The sequence below is a fragment of the Felis catus genome, chromosome B3 (genome assembly GCF_018350175.1).
Source record: "Felis catus isolate Fca126 chromosome B3, F.catus_Fca126_mat1.0, whole genome shotgun sequence".
Taxonomy (NCBI): domain Eukaryota; kingdom Metazoa; phylum Chordata; class Mammalia; order Carnivora; family Felidae; genus Felis; species Felis catus.
In genome coordinates, this window is record NC_058373.1 from 108,338,196 (window position 1) to 108,364,409 (window position 26,214).

The window sequence follows — 26,214 nt, forward strand, 5'->3', positions numbered from 1 at the left end:
GCCTATGTCAAAGACTGGGTGAGATGAGTTATATTCTTAGAAGGAGGCCATAATCCCCCATTCCCACCACCACCAAGGTGGCCTCATCTGGAACTTAGGAATAACTTCGAGGAGGAGAGGGACAAGAGGCAATTTTTCTGTTTAACTGAGTTCTGTTTTTCATATTGGGTGGAATAAGGGCTGAAAGTCAAAAATTAAGTTGAGTTATAGGAAATAGTTATGTTTATTGTGCACCAGAATTTGTAATGATAAAATCTGTAATAGATAGTCACATTTGTTAAACATTATGTGCCATGTATGGTACTAAAATAATTCTTGTGCGTTTTCTCATTTAATTTCTTCAGACTTCATGAGGCAGATATTACCAATCCTATTCTACAGAGAAAACTAAGTCTTTCAAAGGTGCATTAACTAGACTAGGGTCACATAGTCAGAAGGAGTGGAGCTAGGATTTGGGACCAGGTAGTATGACTCTGGAATTCCATCTGCTCTATATGCCCTACTATTTGAGGGTCAGCTAGGACCCTATGATAGGCCATTGAAATCTGCTTTACACATAGCTGTTAGTAAAGCAAACTTTCCTTTGACAAGGAAATCTTTCTGGGCCTCTTTTCATGTGCCAGATGCACTGGTGGACATGGGATACAAAATGAATAGCATTCCCTCCCTCCAGGTATGTAACAACCAGCCTACATTTGTCTCTAACACGTGGAAAGAACTCGGTATGGATTGGTTGAGTGAATATATTTGAAAAATATAGAACATCAGGAAAAGAATGCCTCATTTCAAATGAAGCATCAAGAATATTTGCTCAAAGAAAGAGAACATGAAAGAATCAGAACACTGATTCAGGTAGAAATACAGATTTGACTTTAGCATGGTCTTTGCCTTAGGCAATGCTAGAGGCCCATTGGTTAAAAACCTAGGGGCGCCTGGGTGGCGTAGTCGGTTAAGCGTCCGACTTCAGCCAGGTCACGATCTCGCGGTCCGTGAGTTCGAGCCCCGCGTCGGGCTCTGGGCTGATGGCTCAGAGCCTGGAGCCTGTTTCCGATTCTGTGTATCCCTCTCTCTCTGCCCCTCCCCTGTTCATGCTCTGTCTCTCTGTGTCCCAAAAATAAATAAACGTTGAAAAAAAAAATTTAAAAAGAAAAAAAAAAAAACCTAATCCTAGCTGAACAAAGCCCTAGGGAACAATTGGGCTAAGAGCTGAGAGAGGCTGATCTGATCTGTGAAGATTCCTTAACTCTCAACATCAATGAGATACTGATGAGGGAATTCAAGAGTCAGTGGATCTCCCAGGGTAGAAGGGACAACTCATTTCTGGAAAGAACTCATTTGTGGACACCCCTTTCTTGGTGTCCACAAAAACTAAAGCAATTAATACAATGATTGATGTAGGTAGGAAATCTAGGTCATATTATAACTTCTACCACAATCTGTACAATGTGGAAGACAGGAAATATAACTAGGCTTCAGCTTTCTCTAAGGGAAAGAGGAGAGAACTAGTTCTAGTATCATGCCTCTGGCAGACCATGGGTAGTGATTTTGGTTGCCAGGCAGTGAGCATAGTCTTCCATCTTTCTGCTGTTTTCTTATTGGTACATCTATTCTGAAAGCAAATGGCCAGGAAGGCCAATTTGTTGAAGCTATATTAGGGTGTTAGGGGTCTCTGGTGGTTATCAACAGACATTGACTCTGGTTAATTAAAATCAAAAGGGAGTTTCCTGAAGTAATATAGAGGATCCCACAGGATAGAAGCAGCGGCCCAGAAAGGGTAGAACTGGGTAGCCCTGAAGGTCTTAAGGCAGGAAGTGCTCCACATTTTGATCTTGGCACTGGGAGTGGTGTCAGTTAATTCCACTATTTCCCTCACATTTCTCTCAATTCCATTCCAGTAAGGGGAGTTCTCTTTGGCTTGGCTTGGACTGAGTACCCACCTCCTGGCCAAGGGAAGGCAAAACCTCTTGATTTAGGTTCCAGAGACTAATCCAATGAAGAAGAGGTAATTCCTCCAGGAAACAGGTGGAGGGTTACCAAAAAAAGGTCAAATGGATGCCAGGTAGCCACATGAGCACCTTTGTTGGACGGGCTTAGTTTCCTGAAGCTTTGTTCACTGCAGTGTAGGTTTCTTGGGGGTGGTCTTGACAGGCTTGTGTGACCTTGCTCTACCTTCTCTCTGGACATGCCTGTGATAGCTCCCCTTTGTGACCCTACTGCCTTCACACACCTTCAGTTTTCCCCAGTCTGACTTTCCCTTTCTGACTGTGTGTCTTTGCTCCATCAGCTGTTCACCAGGTGCTAATCTCTTCCTCTTGTGTACTCTCATCAAATTTTTTGATTTTGTAAATGTTCTTATAATCCTCATTTTTCCCAACCCAAGAATTTCCTCCATACATATTGCTGCTGCCATAGCAAATGAGGACAAAGCACTTAATATGACCCAGGCCTTTCCAAAGCACCATCTGTGTATTAACTCATTTAATCCTCCTTAACTACCCTGTGCTGCTAGTATCTCTGTTTCACAGCTGAGGACACTGGCAAGGGAAGTTGAATAATTTGTCCAAGGTCAAACCGCTGTAAATGGCTGGAACTGAATTTGAACTTTGCATTCTGGCAGCAGTGCCCTTGACTGGTCTTGACTGTTTCATGTCTCTTGCCTCTATACACATTACTAATCTGTTCTACCTCTTAACTTAATTGTTTTTCAACTCTCTATTCCCACTGCCATGCTACCAGCCCCCATCCTCCAAGTGTTCCCTCATTAGCATAAACTTATGGTATGGTTGAAAGGGGCTTACAATGCATAACAAAAGATGCTCCCCCCACATCGGTCACTCAGGAAATTCCAAGTGTTTTAGAAGCTTTGTACTTGGAACTGGGACCATCAAATATATATGTTTTGTTATATCACAGTATCAGACATGCTGTAGTTGAGTGCTTCCTGATCTGTTTGGAGACCACTTAGCACACTACTCCTTCTTCAAGTGTACTTAGCATCCTGTTGCCAAAGATATTTTACCAAAAAATTCAACATGATTTTATTGTTCATCTGCCCCTAATTACTTAAAGATTTCCCATTATCTACTGTGCCAGCATAATTTGGATCTAACTTTCCTTTCCAGTTGCACTGTCTATCTCTTAGCCCTTTGCTCATAGTCCTCTACTTCCACGCATCTTCTGTGTATCACTTAAGAGAGAGCCTAGGACATCCTGAGCGCTTTATAATTTGGGATCTCCACCAAATTACTTGTCATTATCTCAACATCTGTGTTTTCATCCCTGGCACAGTCTAAAAGGACCTTTGTGTTTGACTTCCCCATGTGTCTGGCAAAGGGTCTTGTTTATATTCCAAAGCCCTGTGTAAATAGCATCTCCTGTGGGAAGCCTTCCCCATCCATCACAGGTATAGTTGTTTCTTCCTCTGTTTCCATAGCTATGTTATATCACTCACCTGGTATATTACTCTCCTAGGGCCCCCTGAAACAAATTACCACAAACTGGGTGGCTTCAAGCAACAGAAATTTATTGTCTCACAGTTCTTGAGGGTAGAAGTCTAAAATTAAGGTGTTATAGGGCCATGATCCCTCTGAAACCTAGCTTCTGTTTTTTTTTTTTTTTTTTTTTAAGTTTACTTACTTATTTTTGAGAGAGAGAGTGAGCGGGGGAGGGACAGAGAGAGAGAGGGAGAAAGAGAATGTCAAGAAGGCTCCACACTGTCAGCACAGAGCCCAATGTAGGGCTTGAACTCACAAACCATGAGATCATGGCCTGAGGAGAAATCAAGAGTCAGACACTTAACCAGCTGAGCCACTGAGGAGCCCCCTGGTGGTTAGCTGGAGATTTTTGGTATCCCTTGGCCCACCGTTGCATGATTCCAGCCTCTGCCTTTGTAGGTTTGTGGTGATCTCCCTGCTGGGTATTTCCATCTTCACATGGCTCTTTTCTTATAAGGACCAATCTGGCCTAGGGGTCTCCTACTCCAGTATGATTTCATCTTAACTACTTCTGTTTGCAATGACCCTATTTCCAAATAAGCTCACATTTTGAGATACTAAGAGGTGCAATGTCAGCATGTCATTTTTGGGGGGTGGGTCAGTGGTGCAATTAAACCCATAACATCTGCCTATATTGTAAACTTTTATAAATGTGTGGGCTCTCCCACTAGACTGTGGATTACACCTTGTTCATCTTTGTGCCTCTTGCTCTGTCCCATCATGGGCCCTTGTTAAATGTATGGTGTTTAGCTCCTTCCATGAGATGGAAAACTGTGTGAAGGAAGGAGAGGACTTGTGTTTTCTTCAGTAGGTTATGAATACAGTGGAAGGTGGATTAGGATTTCTGTCATGTAAATTCTACCAGAGCAGTGACTCTGCCTATTTGGTTGAGTAACATATCAGTGCTTAGGAGATGCCTGGCATAGAGTAGGTGCTAAACAAATATTTATTAAATATTCATATTTATTTACTTGGATAGAAACTATTGAATGAGTGGGTTAAGATTATAGGAAGTAAGTTATTAATAATTTTAGAAACACTTGGTTTGTCTTTGCCCTGGCTAGGTCTCTGCTGTAGTTAAGATGAATTCACAAGCTCAAGCAAGTAAAGCTGACCCTTGCTAGCTGACTGCCAGAGGGTAGAAGCCTGATATAAAGATAACCACTGCTGAGATGCTGAAGGCATTGGAATTTGCCTTTTACCTATAGATCAGCATCCTCCTGGAGACTTTGTGGGCTTCCTCATGTCCTTCAGGGGTATCACAGTGAGGGAAGTTTTCCTAGTATAATTCCTGAGAGAAACGGAGTCTGCTTTTCTATCTATTCCTGAAAACTCCCAATCATAGGACAATGAAATATATTTTTGCTCCTGTGTACTGCCCCAACTGGATATTTAGCTCAATCCCTGTCCACTAACTGGCATTAGCTGACAATTGCCTCATCCCTCTGGAACCACTCATCGCTGGCTTTTCCCAAGATCTCCCACTTCCATGGTTTTGTACTGTGGATGCCCTCAATTGTACCACATTTGGCACTTGATTTAGAACTATCAACTCTGAGGAGGTGAAAATTTGCCTTGTTTCCTTCCCTTCCCTGCTTTCCTACCTTTTCTCTAGGGGTATGATCAGCTTCCCCACAGCATATTTCAGAAGGCAGATGCCAGCTTCCTTTTAAAAGGCCTCTTGGGTAACAGCTTAGTATAATATGAAATGTAAATCTGGGATTTCCTGTACCTCAGAGGCAATGGAGAGTTGATTTTGAGTTTCCATGATGTTATGAAGTTTGTGTTTGTTAACAATCACTTCATATTTAGGTCAAACTATTATGAAGAGCCTTGAGTGCCGGCTTTCTCAGGTTTGAGTCATGAGTCTTGGAAATGTAGTATGTGGAGCTACTTTTTATCTCAAGATTAAGAACAAAAGCAGCTACCTTGCCTCCTCTCAGATGGCATGGTTGGAATTTGTCTCTATCACTAAAACATACTCTTCTCAATTTGCTGTGTGATCATTTGAATGATTCACTGGCCACCATGAGCCCACACTTGTAATGATTTCAGATAAAGAGGAGCTAGTGGGGAAAGAGAAAGCCCTTTGAGTGCTGGTGCATGAACAGGTGGAACAGACCAAGGTTTGGGGAATGCTCATTGACATATTACATTCTTCTCACTGGGCCTCTGAAGGAGGATTGACTGAGGCTCTGGCCCACTTTTGTCACAGGTATTATATTTATGAATTTTTCCCTTTCCTAAATCTCATTACTATAATTAGCAGCTCCTCATCATAATTCATTTGAATATGCAGGACCACTGGGAAGTTAGAAACATAGCAATTATTGAAAGAGGGAGATTATTAAAATTCACTTACAGGAGATGAAGGAATAATTGTGAACACAGTTTTTTAATGTAGCCTAAGACCTGGGATGCCATCTAATTGCTTCTGTTATGGTTGGGGTCAAAGTAGAGTATCATGTATTAATGTATCACCCACTTGGAAAATCTTCTCTTTACATTCTTCTTTGTTCCTTCAATGACCTAATATAGAGGAAGCTACCTGCACTGATTTATGCCCAAGGGCCATAAAGGTGAGTGAAAGCCAACACTATTCTCAGATGCCTGAAATTCTATCTATACTATCTCTTTAGCTTAAAGTCTTGATTTCTGCTAACGAATCTTCTTTGGTAAGCTTTAAGTTGTTATCAAGTATTAATATAATATCTTTGTATGAAGGAGTTCTGTGAGTAGGGATGTTGCTATCCTCCAAAGATTCATACTCAAACTTCCTAGTGTAGAATTGTTACAGAGAAATGGCTCTCTGGGCAGGAACTATATTTTCTAGCCCTTCTTGCATCTCTCTGGGAACATATGACAGTTTTAGCCAGTAGAGTGTGGATGGAAGTGATGTGAACTATTTCCAGACTTAGCCTGTGACAACCTTCTCTGTAATTACTTACTTGCCCCCTTTCTATACCTGCTGCCTGATTGCCACACCCAGGAAATCCAAGAGTTGATGATAGCAGGGTCTTCATCAGTCTAGAACTGTAAATAGCCATGTGGAAAAGCTCCCCTCTGCCCCTACCTTGAACTTCTATTGTGTTAAGCCACTGAGAATTGGGATTTATCCATTACCACATTTAGTGCTACCCTAATAAAGTGATAAAACACTTTCTTAAAAGTACATTTGATAGATAATTTGAGGTAGTCAAATAGTGAACATTGTACTGCTTGTAGCATGTTGGTTAAAAGGGATTTCTCACTGAATTAACATTTAGGATTCTTCTTCCACTTATCAATATTCTTGGTATCATGTTTTCCTTCTCTTATTTTTGTAGCCTAGAGCAGATATTTGTAAATCATCTCCTAACAGTCCTAAGCATTAGAGCACAAGTGTTTTAGTTTCCCCTCACCCCTGGATCCTATCTCAACATTTTAAGCTTATATAAATAACCACTTGTACCAAATTAACATAGGATTTTGCTGCCTGCCTGCCTGCCTGCCTGCCTCCCTCCCATCCATCCATCCATCCAGCCAGCCAGCCCTTGTACTCACCACCTATGTGTGCCAGGAGCTTTGCAGGACTCTGAGGATGCTGTGATAAATGAGACACTCAGCACCTCTTGTCTCATAGAGCTCACATTCTAGCAATCAGGAATTGTTTTAGAAGTGAATTAGTATTTTCAATGCCTGTAATCTACACCGCATGTTAGAAGTTGTGGTAGATATTAGTATATAGAATTTCTGCTCTAAAAGCCTGGTTGAGGCAAAGATGGGCCTGACCATCCCCTTTGTCTTTACAATGAACAGAGGTGCACTATGGGTGAGGTGAGCTGAACAGAGTGTCTGTTCCCTCATTAGCCATTTGGTGTGTGGAAACTTGAATCCAACTCCATTGTACAAATGTCTGCTAAATATCTGACTATTTTATTCTTGGTTATAGCTGTTTTGAGTATTTTCAGTAAAATACCTATTTGTGCTGTGCTACCTGAGTGAGACCTTTACATTAAATAGACGTGATGTTCTTATGAGTGATTATTGTCAATGAAAATTTACCTCATTTTTAATTGAAATCTGCATTAATTATCTCTTGGTATGTAATAAGTTACTCTATAAGCTGGAATCTTAAAAAGGCAAACATGTATTATTTCACAGTTTCTGATGTCAGGATCACAGGAGTGGGTTAACTTTGTGGTTCTGGCTCAGGGTCCCTCATGAAACTGAAGCTAGAATATCAGCAGGGGCTGCAGTCATCTGAAGGCTTGACTGGAATTGGAAGATCTACTTCCAAGCAGGCTCACTTAATGAGGTTTTTGGTCAGAGGCCACAGTTTCTTCTCTTTCCATAGGGGTGCTCATGAAAATGGTGCTCCTTTTCCCCACAGTGTGCAATCCAGAAGAAAGAGAAAGACCACAATAAACCTTATGACCTAGCTCAGAAGTGACATACCATCACCTTTTCTATATTCTACTTGTCATATGGATAACTCTGATACAGTGTGGGGAGAGGCTGTAGAAAGGCCTGATTACCAGGAAGTGGAGATCATGGGGGCCATCTTGAAAGCTGGTTGGCTGCTATAATGCCCTTTCTTTATGTATCTTTTTACTGTGAGAAATACCACTTTAATAAAGTAACGTATGGCCATATTCCTACAAAGATTCAGACCATCTTAGGGCTTTTGGGACCATGTCAAAAAGACATAGAGTATGAGAGACTTCTTTTGTGTTTGGGTAGAGGTATTGCATAGTCATACAGTTTTGATTTTGTAGGACACCCCTTTTTCAAATACATTGTGAATTGAAGACCTTGTTGCTCCTTTAATGTGGGTCCCCTTGTTTCACAATCCATCCTCACTTGAGTAAGGTTGTGGGACACTGCTGTAGGATAAGACTAGCCTTTAATCTTTAAAGACTTTTGCTTACCTGTCTTTCCTTTCTTCCCAGTTTCTCCACCAGAATGCTGACTGCAGAGTTTATCTGGGTGTGTCAGGTTTAGCTGCTTAATGAAATTGTTAAGGTGTTCCTTTAATTTTAAACTTTAGAAAGACAGCAAGACTAAGCTGAGGAGGATCAAGCATATGGCATGGACTGTATCAGTGATTTACACACTTGTCTGATCATAAGAATTACTTGCCACTTATTAACAATAGAGATTTTCAGCTTGCCCCAGACCTACTAATCAGGATCTTCTGAGGAGAAGCTTGTGTGTTTGCATTTTATTTAAAAAAATTTTGCATTCATTTATTGCTTTATGGAGGTATAATTTACATACATTATATTAGTTTCAAATACAACATAATGATTTTCTATTTGTGTATATTGTGAAATGATCACCACAATAAATCTAGTTAATATTCTTCATCACGGATAGTTAAATTCTTTGAGAACTTTTAAGATTTACTCTCTTAACAACTTTAAAATATGCAATATACTGTTACTGAGTAATCATGCTGTACATTATGTTCTCATGACTTGTGTATTTTATAACTGGAAGTTTGTGCCTTTTGACTCCCTTCATCCATTTCACCCACCCCCTACTCCCACCTCTGGCAACCATCAATCTGTTCTCTGTATCTATGAGGCTTTTTTTTTTTTAAATAAAGATACCACATATAAGTGAGATCATATAGTATTTGTTTTTTTCTGACTTATTTCACTTAGCATAATGCTTTCAAGTTTCATCCATGTTGTCACACGTGGCAAAATTTCTTCTTTTTTATGGCCGAATCATGTTCTATTGCATATTTATACAAACCTTTATCCATCTATATGTTGATATGTCTATCAACTTAGGTCATTTCCATATCTTGGCTATTGTAAATAATGCTGCAGTGAACATAAAACTGCATATATGTTTTTGAGTTAGTATTTTCTTTCTCTTTGGACAAACACCCAGAAGTGGGAATGCTGGATCATATGGTAGTTCTGTTTTTAATTTTGGGGGGACTCTTCATGCCATTTTCCATAGTGGTGATACCAAATTACATTTTCACCAGCAGGACACAAGGGTTCCCTTTCTCCACATCCTCACCAACATTCTTATTTCTTGTCTTTTTGATGATAGCCATTCTTACAGGTGTGAGGTGATATCTCATTGTTGTTTTGATTTGCGTTCCCCTAATGATTAGTAATGAGTATCTTTTTCATGTTCCTGTTGACCTTCTGTTTGTCTTCTATGGAAAAGAAGATTCTCTACCAATTTTTGAAATAAAATTTTTTGTTTTTTTGCTATTGAGTTGTAGAAGGTCTTTATATATTTTAGATATTAACCCCTTATTGTATATGATTTCAAATATTTTCCCATTCAGTAGGTTGCCTTTTTATCTTGCTGATGGTTTCCTTTGCTGTGCAGAAGCTTTTTAGTTTGACATAGATCCTACTTGTTGATTTTTTCTTTTGGTGTCAGATTTAAAAATATTATCACCAAGATCAGTATCAAGGATCTTAGGCCATGTTTTCTTCTGGGAATTTTGTGGTTTCAGCTTTTACAGTTAAGTTTTTCATCCATTTTGAGTTGGTTTTTGTGTATGGTATAAGATAGTAGTTGAGTTTCATTTTTTGCATGTGGCTGTCAAGTTTTCTTAACACCACTGTTTTTTCTCCATTGTATATCCATGGCTTCTTTGTCATAAATTGACTATATATGTGTGGGTTTATTTCTGGGCTATTTTGTTTCATTCATCTATGTATCATTTTAACAGCAATATCATACTGCTTTCCTTAGGGTAGCCTTGTAATATAGTTTATTTTTATTTGTCATTATTATTTTTATAATGTAGTTTAAAATTAGGGATTATGATGAGAAGCCAGTGTTTTTAAAAAAAGCACTTCAGGGGGCACCTGGGTGGCTCAGTTGGTGAAGCATTGGACTTTGGCTCTGGTCATGGTCTAATGGTTCTAATGGTGAGTTCAAGCTGCATGGGGCTCTCTGGGGCCAGCCCTGAGCCTGTTTCAGATCTTCTGTCTCCCTCTTTCTCTGCCTCCCCCTGGATTGCACATGTGCTCTCTCTCAAAAATATATAAACATTAAAAAAATTTTAGATAATTTTTATCTCCCAAAGGTTAAAAAACACTGAGATAGATCACAATGGGGACAGTCAAGTGGGCATTTAACTTGGGTTTCAAATAGAAGTGTTTGGGAAATTTGAAATAAAATAGAGAAAGAGAACAATTTAATAAACAGGCAATTTAGCTTCCTTATTTCTCTTGATGAGGATTTGCTCCAGTGTGAGAGCAGGGAGGGGTATGTGTCTGGTATTTTCACTTAAGCTTCTTTCCTGCAAGCCTTTTTGCTTCAAACATTTTTGCCATATAACTAATTGGCTGTAACTTTACTGTAAAAGATAAAATCATGAAATATAAAACAGGGATATTCATAAAAAGGACACAGTGAACATGAAAAATGAATAGCAAAATTAAAAAGACTTCATTGCAAAATATAAAATATTTGATTACATTAAAAATGTATAGTGTAGATTCATGGCAATACTGTATAAGTAAGTGATTTTATTTTGGGGATTATACCTAAGCATTTATTTTCAAAGTCCTTTATTCATAGTAGTATACATTTTGTGTGTGTGTGCTTCATTTGTTCCTATTGGCCTTACACTTTTTTTTAAAATTTCTTCCTTCATGAAGAGAACTTACCAGTTTGCAAATACTAGGATGCATATATATTTTTTTAATGTTTATTTATTTTTGAGACAGAGAGAGACAGAGCATGAACGGGGGAGGGTCAGAGAGAGAGGGAGACACAGAATCTGAAGCAGGTTCCAGGCTCTGAACTGTCAGCACAGAGCCCGACGCGGGGCTCGAACTCCCGGACCGTGAGATCATGACCTGAGCTGAAGTCGGACACTTAACCGACTGAGCCACCCAGGCGCCCCAAGGCTGCGTATTTTTTTTTTAATTTTTTTTCAATGTTTATTTGTTTTTGAGCCAGAGAGAGACAGAGCATGAACAGGGGAGGGGCAGAGAGAGAGGGAGACACAGAATCTGAAACAGGCTCCAGGCTCCGAGCTGTCAGCACAGAGTCCGACGCGGGGCTCAAACTCACAGGCTGTGAGATCATGACCTGAGCCGAAGTCGGATGCTTAACCGACCAAGCCACCCAGACGCCCCAAGGTTGCGTATTTTTAAAGGTGCTTTGTATTGTGTTGAAAAAGCCTTCTACACTGTTTTTGGCATATTGTCACATGTCCATTGATAGTTGTTCCAAAGTTCTGTGGGAAAATGTGGAAGAAACGCTAACACTGTAATGCATTTATAGCTGAGTTTTGTTATCATCGTAACTGATGTGTTATCATTTTCTACTTTAGTATAATATAGTATGAAATCTAACTTTACACTCTTATTTCACACTCTCAGTGAGGTTTATCACTGTATTTTGTATAAAGTCAACATATGTCATTATTATCATCTACTATTTTATTTTGTTTTTTATTTATTTTTTAAATTTACATCCAAGTTAGCATATGGTGCAACAATGATTTTAGGAGTAGATTCCTTAATTCCCCTTACCCATTTAGCCCATTCCCACTTCCACAACCCCTCCAGTAACCCTCTGCTTGTTCTCCATATTTAAGAGTCTCTTATGTTTTGTCCCCCTCCCTGTTTTTATATTATTTTTGCTTCCCTTCCTTTATGTTAATCTTTTTTGTATCGTAAAGTCATCATATGAGTGAAGTCATATATTTGTCTTTCTCTGACTGGCTAATTTAACTTAGCATAATACCTTCTAGCTCTATCCACGTAGTTGCAAATGGCAAGATGCCATTCTTTTTGATTGCCGAGTAATACTCCATTTGTGTGTGTGTGTGTGTGTGTGTGTGTGTGTGTGTGTGTGTGTGTATACAACCACATCTTCTTTATCCATTCATCCATTGATGGGCATTTGGGCTCTTTCCATACTTTGGCTATTGTTGATAGTGCTGCTATAAACATGGGGGTGCATGTGCCCCTTAGAAACAGCATACCTATATCCCTTGTATCATCCACTATTTTAAGACCACTATGTTTACTTGTCACCATGTGGACTATTATGAGGGCTAGCTTAGCTGTATATAGACAGTTATGAGGGCTAAGATTCATCTGATATAAAAATGAGAACTTTATCAATGGAGAGATGAAACCAAACTGACAAGTAGCTTCGATTCATGAACTCTGCTGAAGATGGTTGATTAATCAATGGAGAAATGAAACCAAACTATCAACCAGTTATTTTAACTCTTATGGCTGATTAGTTATGTGGCAAAGTGTTTGCAGCAAAGATGTCTACGGCAAAGAAGTTTATGGCAAAACTACTTAGAACTGGTTGGGTGATGCTGTCTTGGTAGTCTGGGCTCTGTAGTGCCTTCTGGCTGTGAGCATCTCTCCCTGATTGAAAATATAGGAAAATATAGTGCTTAGAGATACAGGATTTTTAATATATATATATTTCTTTTATACTGATGGATTATATATATATATATATATATATATATATATATATATATATATATCTGAAACTCAAGCCAGCTTCTGCATCTGGTGCTAGACCAAGAGGCAGCAATCCATTTCAAACACTGAAATCAAAATGAGCTATATTGGGTACTTATGAGCATACTTTCAGAGTAATACAAAGAATTTTCAAGATAATTTAGACGATGCAATTTTTGCTTGGTATGATAACTTTAAAACCCCATGAGAGATTACTGCATTGTATACATGGTATATACCATGTATATCTTGTTTAGTTTCCTGTAGCCACCATAATATCACCTTAGAACAACAGAAATTTATTCTCTTACGTTATGGGGGCCAGAAGTCCAAAATCAAGGTGTTGACAAGGCTGTGCTCCCACTGAAGGCTCTACAGGAAAATCTTTCCTTTCCTCTTCCAGCTTTGGTTGGGTCTAGATGTTTCCTAGCTTATGGCTACATAACTCCAATTTCTGTCTTTATGTGCCTTCCCTTCTTCTTGTGTGTCCCTCCTCTGTGTCTCTTAGAAGGACACTTGTCATTAGATTTAGGGCTCACCTGGAGAATCAGAATGATTTTATTTTGAGATCCTTAATTATATCTGCAAAGACTTTTTTTTTAAATAAGTAAGATCATATTCACAGATTCTGGGGGTTAAGATATGGACATATCTTTTTGGGAGCCACTGTTCAACCTACTGTACTTCTTTACTGTAGAACTGAAAGTAAACTATATATAATATAACTTATACTATCTGGAGTTAACTATCAATTTTTCTTTATCAGAATATCTGTGCAGGCTTTAAACATGAATGGCTAAGGTAGCATTTAGCCATGTCCTTTGTCTTGTCCATAGCTATGTTCTTTTTTCTTCTAAGATGCCTCTGCATAACTCTCTGGTGTGCCTTGTCCATTTCTACACTCCATGCTGAACTATGTATCACACTGGCTTTGTTGCTTTTTGACACTGACTAACATACAATTAAGTCTTCAGTTTCTGTTTGCTTTCACTTAAAGTTCAGCCTTAAAGAATAGGAAATTTATGCCTGAAACTTGACACCTGTTTTCGCATTACCATAGCTATTTCTGTTCTACTTGCTATCAAATCTGCATTAAATATAGGCATTCCAGTTCTATACTATTTTTTCAAATATAGCATATTTTCTTAATAATTTCTGTGAAATGTCCACTGTTATTACATGTGTTCTAGAACTTGAAACTAGCTTTGGTGAGATGAGGTAATAAACCTCCATGTAGACTACTGAATGGCTTTCTACTATATTTCAAGAGGCTGCTTTCCTGTGTTTGTTTTCTTTATGTCATTTTCATATGTTACCCTGAGCTGTTGCTTATCTTTTGGCAACAGCATACTGTTTCACTGGGATTTTCCTACGGAATGGTTTATTGTCTATTTACTAACTATGTAGGAAGCACCTTGGATTTACCCACCTGAACTTTTTTTGGGTAAAATTTGTACAGTATTCCCTCATACAGATTTCTTTTATCCTGATGGACAAATATTTCATAGGCATTCCAACTGGGTAACTGGATATCCTTGAAATCGTTGTAGAGGTTGAATTTTGAAGGACTGGACATAGACTAGAACCTAATTAGGTTTGAAGATCTGTTTGATATTTGTCTGAATGGTTCAAGGCTGTTAGTTCAAACAGAAAATCGACCATATGGGTACCTTTAAGTATTTTAGGTGTAGAAGTCCAAGTTTGGCCAATTTAGAAGGGCATTCACTTTGTTAGGGTTCTGGATTGTATCACATCCGAGTTGGAAAAGCAGGTGCTCTCCCAAGCCCATCCTCATTCAGTCAAATGATTGTTGTTTTCAGTTGAAAAATCTACAAAAGAAGATGCCAGCTGATTTGCATCATTGAAATGAAAGAGCCAGGGCAGATGAATAAGAGGCTTGGAGGAGCTGTGTCCTACGTGTTTAAGAAAAAGCTGAAAGCAGAGCAGCTTAAAAAATTGAAAGCATTAAAATCAATATTTAAGAGGTTCATTTAACCATAACAAAAACACCTTAGCAACAGACTTTGTTATAGTGCTTTGCAAAGGAAGTGGGGCTCTCTGAGCTAGGATTGGCTGCTCAGTGCAGTGAACCCATGAAAAAGAACTCGATGTTCCATTGAACTGGAAGCAAATTATGTTGCCAGGGAAACCAGCCCCTCTGTGCTTCTCAGGTGAAAGGATTTTTGATCTTTAAAACAACAGAAACAGGGGTTTACATGACAAATATTATCTGCATTGCCCAAAAAGTGCAGTTATGGGGAAACAAATGTGTTATTGCTGCAATTTACCAAATAATTATAGAGGCAGCAAATTGTTGCATAGTCATTTGGTATGTACCTTACAAGGGATGCTGGCAAAAATTCAACTGCAGATTCACTAATGTCATGAATATTTTCAGTATGATGATGGGGGTAGTGTGTCTTCAGGCTTCATGCTATTTTATAACTAATCCTGCTCAACTAGATGATATTTGGTGTTATTTTTCTGGGTACATGATCCATCCTGGGAGACTGACTGATCAAACCTTGCCTCCAATTTGAAAAGGTTTCTCTAAGCACTAAGAAACAGAGAGTTACATATGAAAAGAAGGGAATATGTGGATTATTTTAAAATTGGGGGCTTGGATAGGATTACTAAACACATTTTTCATTTTGCTTTTGACATCTTACTACTTTTGTTGCACTGACAGCTTCACACAAGTGTGACATTGAGTATACTTATGACCAGTGAGTGAGTCACTTGTTGGGTTCAATTTCAAGAGTCAGTTTGCGTTACCCTGTGCTTGGGGAGCTGTTTGAATTATTGAGTTAAGATAAGGTTTATGGCCTTTATATTTGCTGTCTAGCAAAGAGTGTTGAATAATGAACTACATTTTTAATCAAAGATTTCCTTTTACTCGAATCCCTTATTTCCCCGCAGGCCTAACCTGATTTATTATGCTGAGTTCTCTAGGAGGAGTGTGTGTGTAATTTTGACTTTCTTCTGAGGGAAGATGAGCATTGACTGAGGAAACAACAAGGGAAATAACAGTTTTGACTCTTGGAAGTGCTTGAGTTTTGGGCTAGTCATTCATTTATCCATCTAGAAGCTTTATACTCCAAAATACAAAGCACTCAAGGAGCTACAAAGACCTAGTTCTCATCATTGTAATGTGTTGGTAGGTACAGATAGAAACAGGATGAACTAAAGCTGCAATAGAGCTCCAGGAGTAGTTACCTGGGATGTGGTAGGCTCTCAAGAAATAGTTATCAGATGAGTGGAGATACAAAGTGCAATAGAAACAAGAGATAGGAAGTGATGAATTCTACTGGGGAATCCGGAGTGTTGGTGCTTCCTCATTTCATCCAGGTCTTGCTCAAATGGGATACCTTTTTGATATCCTCTTGCTGTCCCCATCCCTACCCTGCAGATAGCTCAAATCTGTCTCTCCTTATCTCATTATATTTTTCTTCTTAGTACTTGATGATATGACATACACCAATTGGATTCTTTGTCTATTACTATCCCTAGGCTGTGAGCTGTTGAGTAAAAGGATGTTGTCTGGCTTGCTGCTGTATTTCCAGAGCCTTAGTGCCCAGCACATAGTATATGTTCACCACGTATTTGTTGAAAGGGTTTAGTGAATGACTGAGTGATAGATTCTGGGAATACAATTTGCCACCATGGAAAGGGCTTACTTCAATATTTTATACTTTAGTCCAAAGATGTAGTCAGTGGCCTTGAGGAGATTGATGGGCTGGCAAAAATCTTCTTATTACACCTTATAAGATTGTCATTAAGAAAAAAAGTAATGTCATATAGTTAAGAGTAGAGGGGAATGGCATGCTGATATATACTATTAGGTGTTATGCAACTACTGCCATTTTCATGTCTTGAAATCAAATAGTTTCCTGGTGTTGCAAGTTAAAGAAAATATACATTCCTGTTATGATTATGGACACTGGCCTTGATTTATACTTGGTTTAGCCTCAACTGAAGATGACAAAGAGAAAAAAATCAGATTATCCTTTTTGGGTGGCACATTTTTTGGGGGGTGAAGAAATCTTGCAGGCAATTGAGCTGAAAGGATGATCTTATATCTGCACATGTTGAAAATATACAGGGAAAAACTCCAGAAACAAATCTATAAATACAGAGAACAAACTGATGGTTGACACGGGGGAGGGGAGTAGAAGGATGGGCAAAATGGGTGAATGATAGTGAGAGATTCAGACTTCCAATTATGGAATGAATAAGTCACAAAGATAAAAGGCACAGCATAGTGGTATTGTAATAGCATTGTATGGTGACAGATGGTAGCTGCACTTGTAGTGAGCATAGCACAACATATAGAGTTGTTGATTCACTAAGTTGTACACCTGAAACTGATGTAACATCATCAACTATACTTCAATTAACAGAAAGCATACAAAGGCAAAATGGATCTTCTTCATGAAAAGAGGGTAAAACTTGAACTTGTCTAACATAATAGCTTTGTTTACAAACTTGCCTATTGCAAGGAAACAAAAAGAAGGAAGGCAAGGAAAGGAAGCTACACACAATTGAAGAAGTTCCAGATTTACTGGCAAGTCTAACATTTTGAAGCAGCCCTTGGAAAAATCAGTTAGGTCACCTCTCTTTAGCATGCAAATGGATGAAATTACTCAGATCTCTGGGGATAACCTCTCCTGTTTTTCCTATTTTGGGCATCTTTTTTGGAAAATTTAAAAGCTATTCCTATCTGAGATGGTAAAGGAAGTTTGGTTCAGTTTGAGAGAGCATTAAGCTTAGGGCCAAGCAAAGTTCCTTTGCCAGGCAAAACTCCAACTGTAAGGAAAAGCTTGGCCTCTGAACCCAGATGAAGACAGATGAAACATACCTGTTTTTTGTTTTGGTGAAACAAAAACTCTACGTGTTGTATTGCTGCTGAATCACCCTGTCTTTATGAAGACATCTCATTCAGTCCCATACATACTATTTTAGTACTCTCTTAAGACTCCCCATTTTTATCTCTAGTCTTGCCTTGACATCCAGACTCATTTATCCAAGTGACATCCCCACTTGGGTGTCTAGTAAGCCTCTCTGATTGAACGTGTCTGAGACAGCCTCTTGATTCCTTCTTACCACTTGTTCCTCCAAAACTTTCCCAGGTTGTATAAATGACACCGTCTGGTTGCTGAGGCCAAGAACTTGGAGACATATTTGACTCTTCCATTTTCTTCACATCCTGTATCCACCCTATCAGCCATATATTTTTGCTTTGGTCTGTTTTTAAAAATATATCTATCTCCACTGTTGTCACCCAGGTACAAGTCACCATTATTCCTCTGTTGAACTACTGAGAGAGCCTCCTAACTAATCTCCCTTCATCTACCTTTGCCCCTTCTAGCCTGTTCTCTGCGCAGCAGTAAAATAAACCTGTTAAACTGTAAATATGGCTTTGTTTACACTCTGGCTCAAACCTCTGATGGCTTTCATCATATCTAGAAATCAGATCCAAATTCTTACCATTGCATAGAGGGTCATACATGATCTGACCTAACCTCATTTCTTCCTTCTGTTCTTACTGTGTTCCTGATCACTTAGTCAGGAAGTGATGAGGAAGAAAACCTCATCATTCTCTGTGCCTAAACCTTATTTTTTCTTCATAGATTTATGGTTTGTGGGACATATTAAATAACACCCCTTCTTGTCATGTTCTGAATTTTATAAATAGGGCACAACAGACAGTAAAATGGCTGGACAAAATATCAGCCTTCTTCATGAGAAAACTGATGTCGGAACATGGCTTTAGATATTTGGCTAAGAGTTATATAGCAGTAAAGAAAACAGACTCTGTTTTCATGGAACTTATATTCTAAGATGATAGTTTTTTAAGTTTAAAAGCATTATCTAACATATATAATATATATGTTTACATGTGTATATGTGTTTTATATATATCTATGTTTTATATATGTATGAAATAGGACCACAGTATGAAATTCCTTACTGCCAGAAATTCTTTGAATTTCTTAACATCAAATTTCTGAAGCACCTGACTGAATTATAGGTACAGATTTAAACTAATGTATTTTAAGAGAAATAAAAAAAGCCCACTTGTAACCATTTGTCAAGGAGGAGTTAAGTCTTTATTGGCTTCTTTTGTAAATGTGTGTGTGTATGTGTGTGTGTGTGTGTACATATACACACACATACATATAATGATTAGATATATATTTTTATTTCCCAGCTCACCATGATGGATGTTTTTTTTGATCCGATTGCCACTGTAAAGGAAGTAGATACCTATATGAATTCCATTGCTGGAAAATTGCTCCTGTGTGATGAAGTCCAGTGTGACTATGCCCTGTTAGTTGATCTTCCAACGAGCAGAAATGTACAGACCTCTGGGAATACTGCAGAATTAGCTTAAAGGTTGCTTCTACTTGGAAGACCTTTATATTGAAGCATGGATTATTAATCCTTTCCATGCTGACATCAGTGCATCAATGATACAGTCTTTGCCAAAGATGATCTCATGGATTTGAGGACAAAGGAAATGGCACAACATGAATTCATCCAAATCTTGAAGCATTCTTCCTTGATACAAGCCTGTCTGTCTGTTAAGGTGAAAGATGGGTGCTTTGATTCTTGGCTGCTGTGTGTCATTACTTTTTTAGGACTACTTGCTATCAAAATGAAGAGTTGCTTAAGTAAAGATGGCTCAAATTCTATTTCAAAACCATTTCATAATTTCACCTTCTTATTTAAGTCAATTTCCATCTTCATGTTTAAATTTACCTTTGAATAGATCTTTAAAAAGTTTGTTTATTTATTTATTTTTGAGAGAGAGAGAAAGAGAGAGAGGGGGAGGGAGGGAGGAAGGGACAGAGAGAGAGGGAGAGAGAGGATCCCAAGCAGGCTCTGCACTCTCAGTGCAGAGCCCCACGTGGGGCTCTGTCTCATGAACCATGAGATCATGACCTGAGCCCAAATCAAGAGTTGGCCACTTAACTGAGCCACTCAGTGCCCCTTTAAGCAGATTCTTTTTTTTGGGGGGGACAAATTTGGATTTATTTCAATATTGCTCAGAAAATACCCATTAATTTTTGCATGGAAATGAGAAACATAACTCTTTGTAAGCCTGCTTGTATATTCTAACCTAAGTGAAGGAAATAAATATCCAGTCCACAAGTGCATCCTATGCCAATGCGTGTTTGTGTGTGCTTTTGTTCATTTTCTACCACAGAGAGCTTAGGTTCTCAGAGGGGTTGTGACTCCCAAAAGTTAAGGTCACTGTTCTAGAGAGTTTCATTCTTGCATGAAAGTCTATGGTATTGCTCACACAGCATCCATTTTTCTCCTTCTGGTAACTGTACCTGATGTCTTTGACCATATGGGAGGCCTATGACCCAACTATAATTAAGTCAATGAACCTAACCATCCTCTGGGCCACAGGGATAAGTAGACAACCCTAGTGGTCCAGTGGCTGAATCAGAGCCAGTTCCAAGATTTATATGGAAATATTGAGGAAGGAGCAATCTTCTACTGGACTTGGAGCTATAATGATCAGAACCTGGAAGTGCTGCTGTCATTATAGGGGGAAACCCTCTCAACCTGAAAGTAAGGCCAGCACAATTGAAAATAGAGACAGAAGGTCAAGAGGGACCTTGGTACTGTCTGAGCATTGAGATCTGATCTTATCTAATGTTAAATGATGAAACAACTTGTTTTTTTTTTTGCCTAAAGTTACTTGAGATACCTTTGCCACTTGAAAAAAAGAGTCAGGACCACTATGTGGTAATGCTTTCCTAATTATAAACAAACATGGAACTATAAACTATAAGCAGTATCAAAGTAGGGAATTTTTTAGTCTTAGTAACCAAAACTTTGGCACTGAAGAATTTTCAGACTAATATATATCATTGGTCATTATTAGCATTGTTGACAAAGGTTGAGTTTGTTGTTCTGCTTTAAATACACTTTTGCCTCCATATTACTCAGGGCCATCCTGCTAAGATAGGTCCAGGAGATCTCAATAGTCAGTTGGGGAAGATATGGCAGCTACCTAGAGCAGTTGTTGGAGTAGGAGCCCTATACTGCAGCAAGACTAACCTAAGGCAACCAGTGGTGATGTCTGAGAACACCTGGATGAAAAAAAGGGGGAGGGGTACACAAGAAGATAGGGTGTAAAGGAAAAAACAAAACTAAATGTCCAGTGATAAAGGGACTGAGAAAATAATGGCATATTCTTATGTTGAACTACCTAGTATCCTTTAACAATTATATTTCAAATATTTATTTATATTTGTTGAAAGATTCATGATATATTGCAAGAAATTTTATTTTTTTAATTTATTAAACATTTTTAATTCTAATATAGTTAACATACAGTGTCATATTAATTTCAGGTGTACAATATAGTGATTCAACAATTCTATACATTACTCAGTGCTCATCATGATAAGTGTACTCTTAATTCTCTTCACCTATTCCACCCATCCCTCCCATCCACCCCTCTGCTGGTAACCATCAGTTTGTTCTCTATAGTTAAGAGTCTGTTTTTTGGTTTGTCTCCTTTTTCTTTGTTTGTTTCTTAAATTTTGCCTAAGATGACACACCATATGGTATTTGTCATGCTCTAATTTTTTCACTTAGCATTATACCATCTATAATTATAGCTCTATCCATGTTGTTGCAAACGGCAAAATTTCTTTGTTTTTTTATGGCTGAGTAATATTTCTCTCTCTCTCTCTCTCTCTCTCTCTCTCTATATATATATATATATATATATATATATATATATATATATACACATACACACACACCACATCTTCTTTGTCCATAATCTATCAATGGACAATTGGGCTGCTTCCATAATTTGGCTGTGGTAAAAAAAAATGCTGCAGTAAACATAGGGATGCATATATCTTTTTGAATTACTGTTTTTGCATTCTTTGGGTAAATACTCAGCAGTAGAATTATTGGATAATATGGTAATGTAATTTTTAATTTTTTGAGAAATCTCCATACTGTTTTTCACAATGGCTGCACCAGTTTGCATTCCCACTAACAGTGCTTGAAGTTTTCTTTTTCTCCACATCCATGTCATCACATGTACCTTGTATTTTTTTTTAACCATTCTGAGATATGTGAGGTGATACCTCATTTTGGTTTTGATTTGTATTTTCCTGATTATGAGTGATGTTGAGCATCTCTTTATGTATTTGTTGGCTATCTGTATATTTTGTTTTGTTTTGTTTGAGAAATGTTTGCCCTTCTGCCCACTTATTAATTCAATTATTTGGGGTTTTTTTGGTTTTGAGTTGTATAAGATCTTTATATGTTTTGGATACTAATCCTTTATCAGACATATCATTTGCAAATACCTTCTTCCATTTATTAGGTTGTCTTTTAGTTTTGTTGGTTGTTTCTTTTGCTCTGCAGAGGCTTTTTATTTTGATGTAGTCCCAATAGTTTATTTTTGCTTTTGTTTCCCTTGCCTCAGAAGATATATCTAGAAAAATGTTGCTACAACTGATGTCAGAAGTTATTGTCTGTGTTCTCTTCAAGGATTTTATGGTTTCAGGTCTCAAATTTAGGTCTTTAATCCTTTTGAGTTTATTTTTGTGTATGGTATGGTGTAAGAAAGTGGTTCAGCTTCATTCTTTTGCATGTAGCTGACTAGTTTTCCCAGCACCATTTGGTGAAGAGACTGTTTTTTTCCTATTGCATATTCTTGTCTCCTTTGTTGAAGATTAATTGACCATACAATTGTGGAACCGTGACATTTTAAAAGAGTACTTTTTCTTTAAAAAAGATTCTTTTACAAAATACACAAATATGTACAAATACTAAAACATTCTCAAAGATACCTCTGGAAATGCAAAAAAAAATGGTTATCTCAAGGGGGTGGGATTAGAATGATTTACCTTTTTTCTTTTGCTTGTGTTCTAATTTTTCTAAAATGAATATGAATTACTTGCATAAAAAAGAGAAGCAGAAGGTAGCTCCTGGGAAGAGAAAATTACTAGTATTGCAAGCATGTAGGCAAGGAATTTTTAAGTGTCAGAGGAATGTAAAGGAGAGAATAAAAAGTTATAAAAAACATTTTTCTAACTTTTGGAAGTGTTATAAAACCACAACATATGGGAGGATTCATAGAAGAAAAGACAGATCCTGGAATGTGGTCTTAAAGGTTCAGCACGACTATGGGTGATCCCTATTTTAAACTTCCTTTGTTTCCAATTCAGTTTGTTAGGTAAGTTTTTCTTCAGTAGGGATATATCTTAATTTTGACGTGGTACACATGTTCCATGAAGAGACCTACCTATTCATCTGACAGAGGTGTGTTGATAATCACAAGAGGTAAACAATAGATGTTCAGAGAAGCACCATTCTCTTTCCTACCCTGTTCCCTTTTTCCTAAGACAGACTTTCATCTTCTCTCCTCAGCACATATGCAACAGCCTCCCAGTTGGTTTTTCAGATTTCAGTGTTTTTACCTCTTAAGGACATTTGCATTAATTTCTTATTGCTGTTTTAACAAATTACCATAAACTTAGTGGCTTAAAAGTACACAAATTTGTCATTCAGTTCCATGGTTTAGAAGTCTGAAATGCATGTCACTGGGATAAAATCAAGGTTTCAGTAGGACTAAGTTTTTTTTCTGGGGGCCTAGGGGGAGATTTGTGTGTGTGTGTGTGTGTGTGTGTGTGTGTGTGTGTGTGTGTGTGTGCCTTTTCCAGGTTCCAGAGGCTGCCCACATTCCGTAGTTTGTGGCTCCTTTCCTCATCTTCAAAGCTAACAACAGTGGATTGAGTTTTTCTCATGCTACCATTTATATGTTTTTCTCATCTGATTCTCTCTTTCACTTTTAAGGACCCTTGTGATTATATTGGACTCATCTGCAAATGGGGGGTAATTTCCCTATTTTAAGGTCATCTGATTAGCAACCTTAATTCCACCTGCAACCTTGATGCCCCTTTGCCATGTAAACAAACATTCACAGATTTTAGGGATTAGGACAGACATCTTTGGGGGGGGCGTCTATTATTCTGCCTCCCATAGATGTTATCCACACAGCTACCAGAATAAGCTATCTAGTATGCACACCTGGCCAGACACCTCTCCTGGCTAAAACCTTTTGAAGTCTCTTAATCATCCAAAGTCCTTGACTTCACATATAAGGTTTGTCACCTTCTGGCTTTACTTTTATCTCAATCTTCCATCTTCCCATTGTCTCTTGGTTTATGCTTAGGTAGTACTGAACATAGTAGGTAGTTCAGTAGGTAGAACTGAACATAGTAATCTGCACCCCTCTCCCAACCTTGCATATACACACATTGCCATTTCACGTTCCTGTGCCTTAGCTGATGCTGGTCCCTTTGCCTTTCATTCATCTGATTACCACACACATACTTTTCCTCTTCCCTATTTCCCTTTGCTGGCTCCTCTTCCTTTACTGATTTCTAAATGTTTGATCTATTCAGTGCTTGGTTATAATCTTCCTCTTGGTCCTCTCTCTCTTCTTAAATGATCTCATCCTTTCTCATTACTTCAACCACCTGATGATTCTCAAATTTTTATCTCCAGCACCAGACCTATCTCTAGACCTGCATATACTACTAGAAATCTTTACTTGTGTGTCCCATAGGCATTGTAGACATTTGACATTCAGGAAAGGCTTCCTCGTGATTCCCTTCACCCCTGAATAGTTGAATCCATTCATTTATTTGTTGAATGAATGTTCATTATTTTATTCAGCAATTCAGCTAGGTAACTTTTGTTGTTTACTGCATGTGCCAGACTCTTTTCTAAATTTTGATCTTTAGGACATCCTCATGAAGTAGATACTATTCTTATTTCCATTTTACAGATGAAGAAATTGAGGCCCAGAAGGGTTAAGTAGTCTGCCTTATTTACAGAGCAGTGAGTGGTAGAACCTTTACAGTCTGACTGTAGATCTTGTGCTGTCAATTACCTGGTTAAACATCTAAACAGCCTTGTTTCCAAAAACTCTCCTCAAAGCTCCATTCTGACTTAGGAGCACCTCCTCTGTGTCTCCTCAGCCCTTTGTACTCACTTCCAGCTTCATAATTAACATGTGTTGGTTAAATCTGTGTTTGCTCTTACCTCTCTCTGGAGAATGTACACTGACTAATTCGTCTTTGTTCCCTCAGAGCCTGGCACAGTAAGCACTGATAAAACTTTTTTGTTTGTTGAAGAAAATAAGTGCTTCTGTATTGCTTCATCATTACCACACATCTCATGTTCCTGTAGCAATGGGTTGCCTTAGAACCCTCTCCTTTTGCTGATTTTGTCCTTTGACTCAGGTCCAGCATCATCGCCCTTTATTGCAAAGGTCACAAGCCACTTCCTTATTCTGACTGCACCTGAAATTCTCTTCTGAGAGGCTATGTGTAATCACAAGTGAGGGGGCAGTTTTCCTAGTCCCATTCTTTGTAACAGGAAACTTCTGTGTTCTTATTAAGTATTCATAACCTTTGCTCTGTAGGCAGTGTCAATATTTGCTTTTGTGTCAGCCCTGTTTATATATTCATTCGTGATTCCTTCCTTGGCTGTCTGCATTCCATATTGAGTACTGTCACCTGAGGTTGTCGGCTGTTTCCCTGAGCCCTGGTAGTTTTGTTGATTAGAGTTAGGGGCTTGGGCCATAGAAGAACCACTGTGTTTGGCCTCTTCCTGTTTCAACATTGTCTAACCCCAACTAGCTACTCTGCAGGTTGTTATTAGTCACATGGGGGACCCAGCAAGAGAGATTCCAGTCTGTCACCTGTGGGGCAACAGCCTCAAAGCACATGTCCCATTGGAAGTGAGATGAAACAGTCAGTACAGTGGTTAAGAGAAAAGACTTCAGAGCAGACAGACCTGGTTTCAATGAACCAGGTTTCAATGAACGTCTTAGCTTCAATGAAACACTATTTTACCCAAAGCAAGTACTTCTTTGAGGTTTTTTCCTTGGTTTAAAGTGGGCCCAGGGTTCTTATGCCTAAAATAAGACGATCTGGCATGTACTTAACAGTTTATGTTCTCAAAAGAAAAGAGCACACTTAGGGCTCAACCTAGTGCTGGGGAAAGAAGTAAAGAAATGCTTCATAAATTCTTCTTGGTGGTGATGAAACTAATGTTGGAAAGAGGTGAGTGATTATTTGTTTACCATTCTTTCTGCTATTCTGGCATGCTGGGAGAAAATGACTCCTGCAAATTTTTAATTAGATAGAAAATTATTAGGGTAACAAAAAATATTCTGAGTTGGGCCAGAAATTATGGGA

General features: G+C 38.3%; 1 protein-coding gene across 6 annotated transcripts in view; it reads left to right on the top strand.

The window, feature by feature from the left end:
- Nucleotides 1-26,214, top strand: part of SYT16 (synaptotagmin 16) — a 251,894-nt gene that overhangs the window by 67,822 nt on the left and 157,858 nt on the right. For 2 of the 6 annotated variants that reach the window (XM_045060027.1, XM_045060028.1), the window contains exon 1: nt 25,495-26,079. The exons of 1 other annotated variant lie outside the window; for it this stretch is intronic. In XM_045060027.1, coding sequence (XP_044915962.1) covers nt 25,968-26,079 — 112 coding nt within the window. In that variant the 5' untranslated portion in view covers nt 25,495-25,967. Of the gene's footprint in view, nt 1-25,491; nt 26,080-26,214 lie in introns of those variants that run through there. 3 more of the 6 variants (XM_023255752.2, XM_023255751.2, XM_023255750.2) reach the window with 3 other exon arrangements.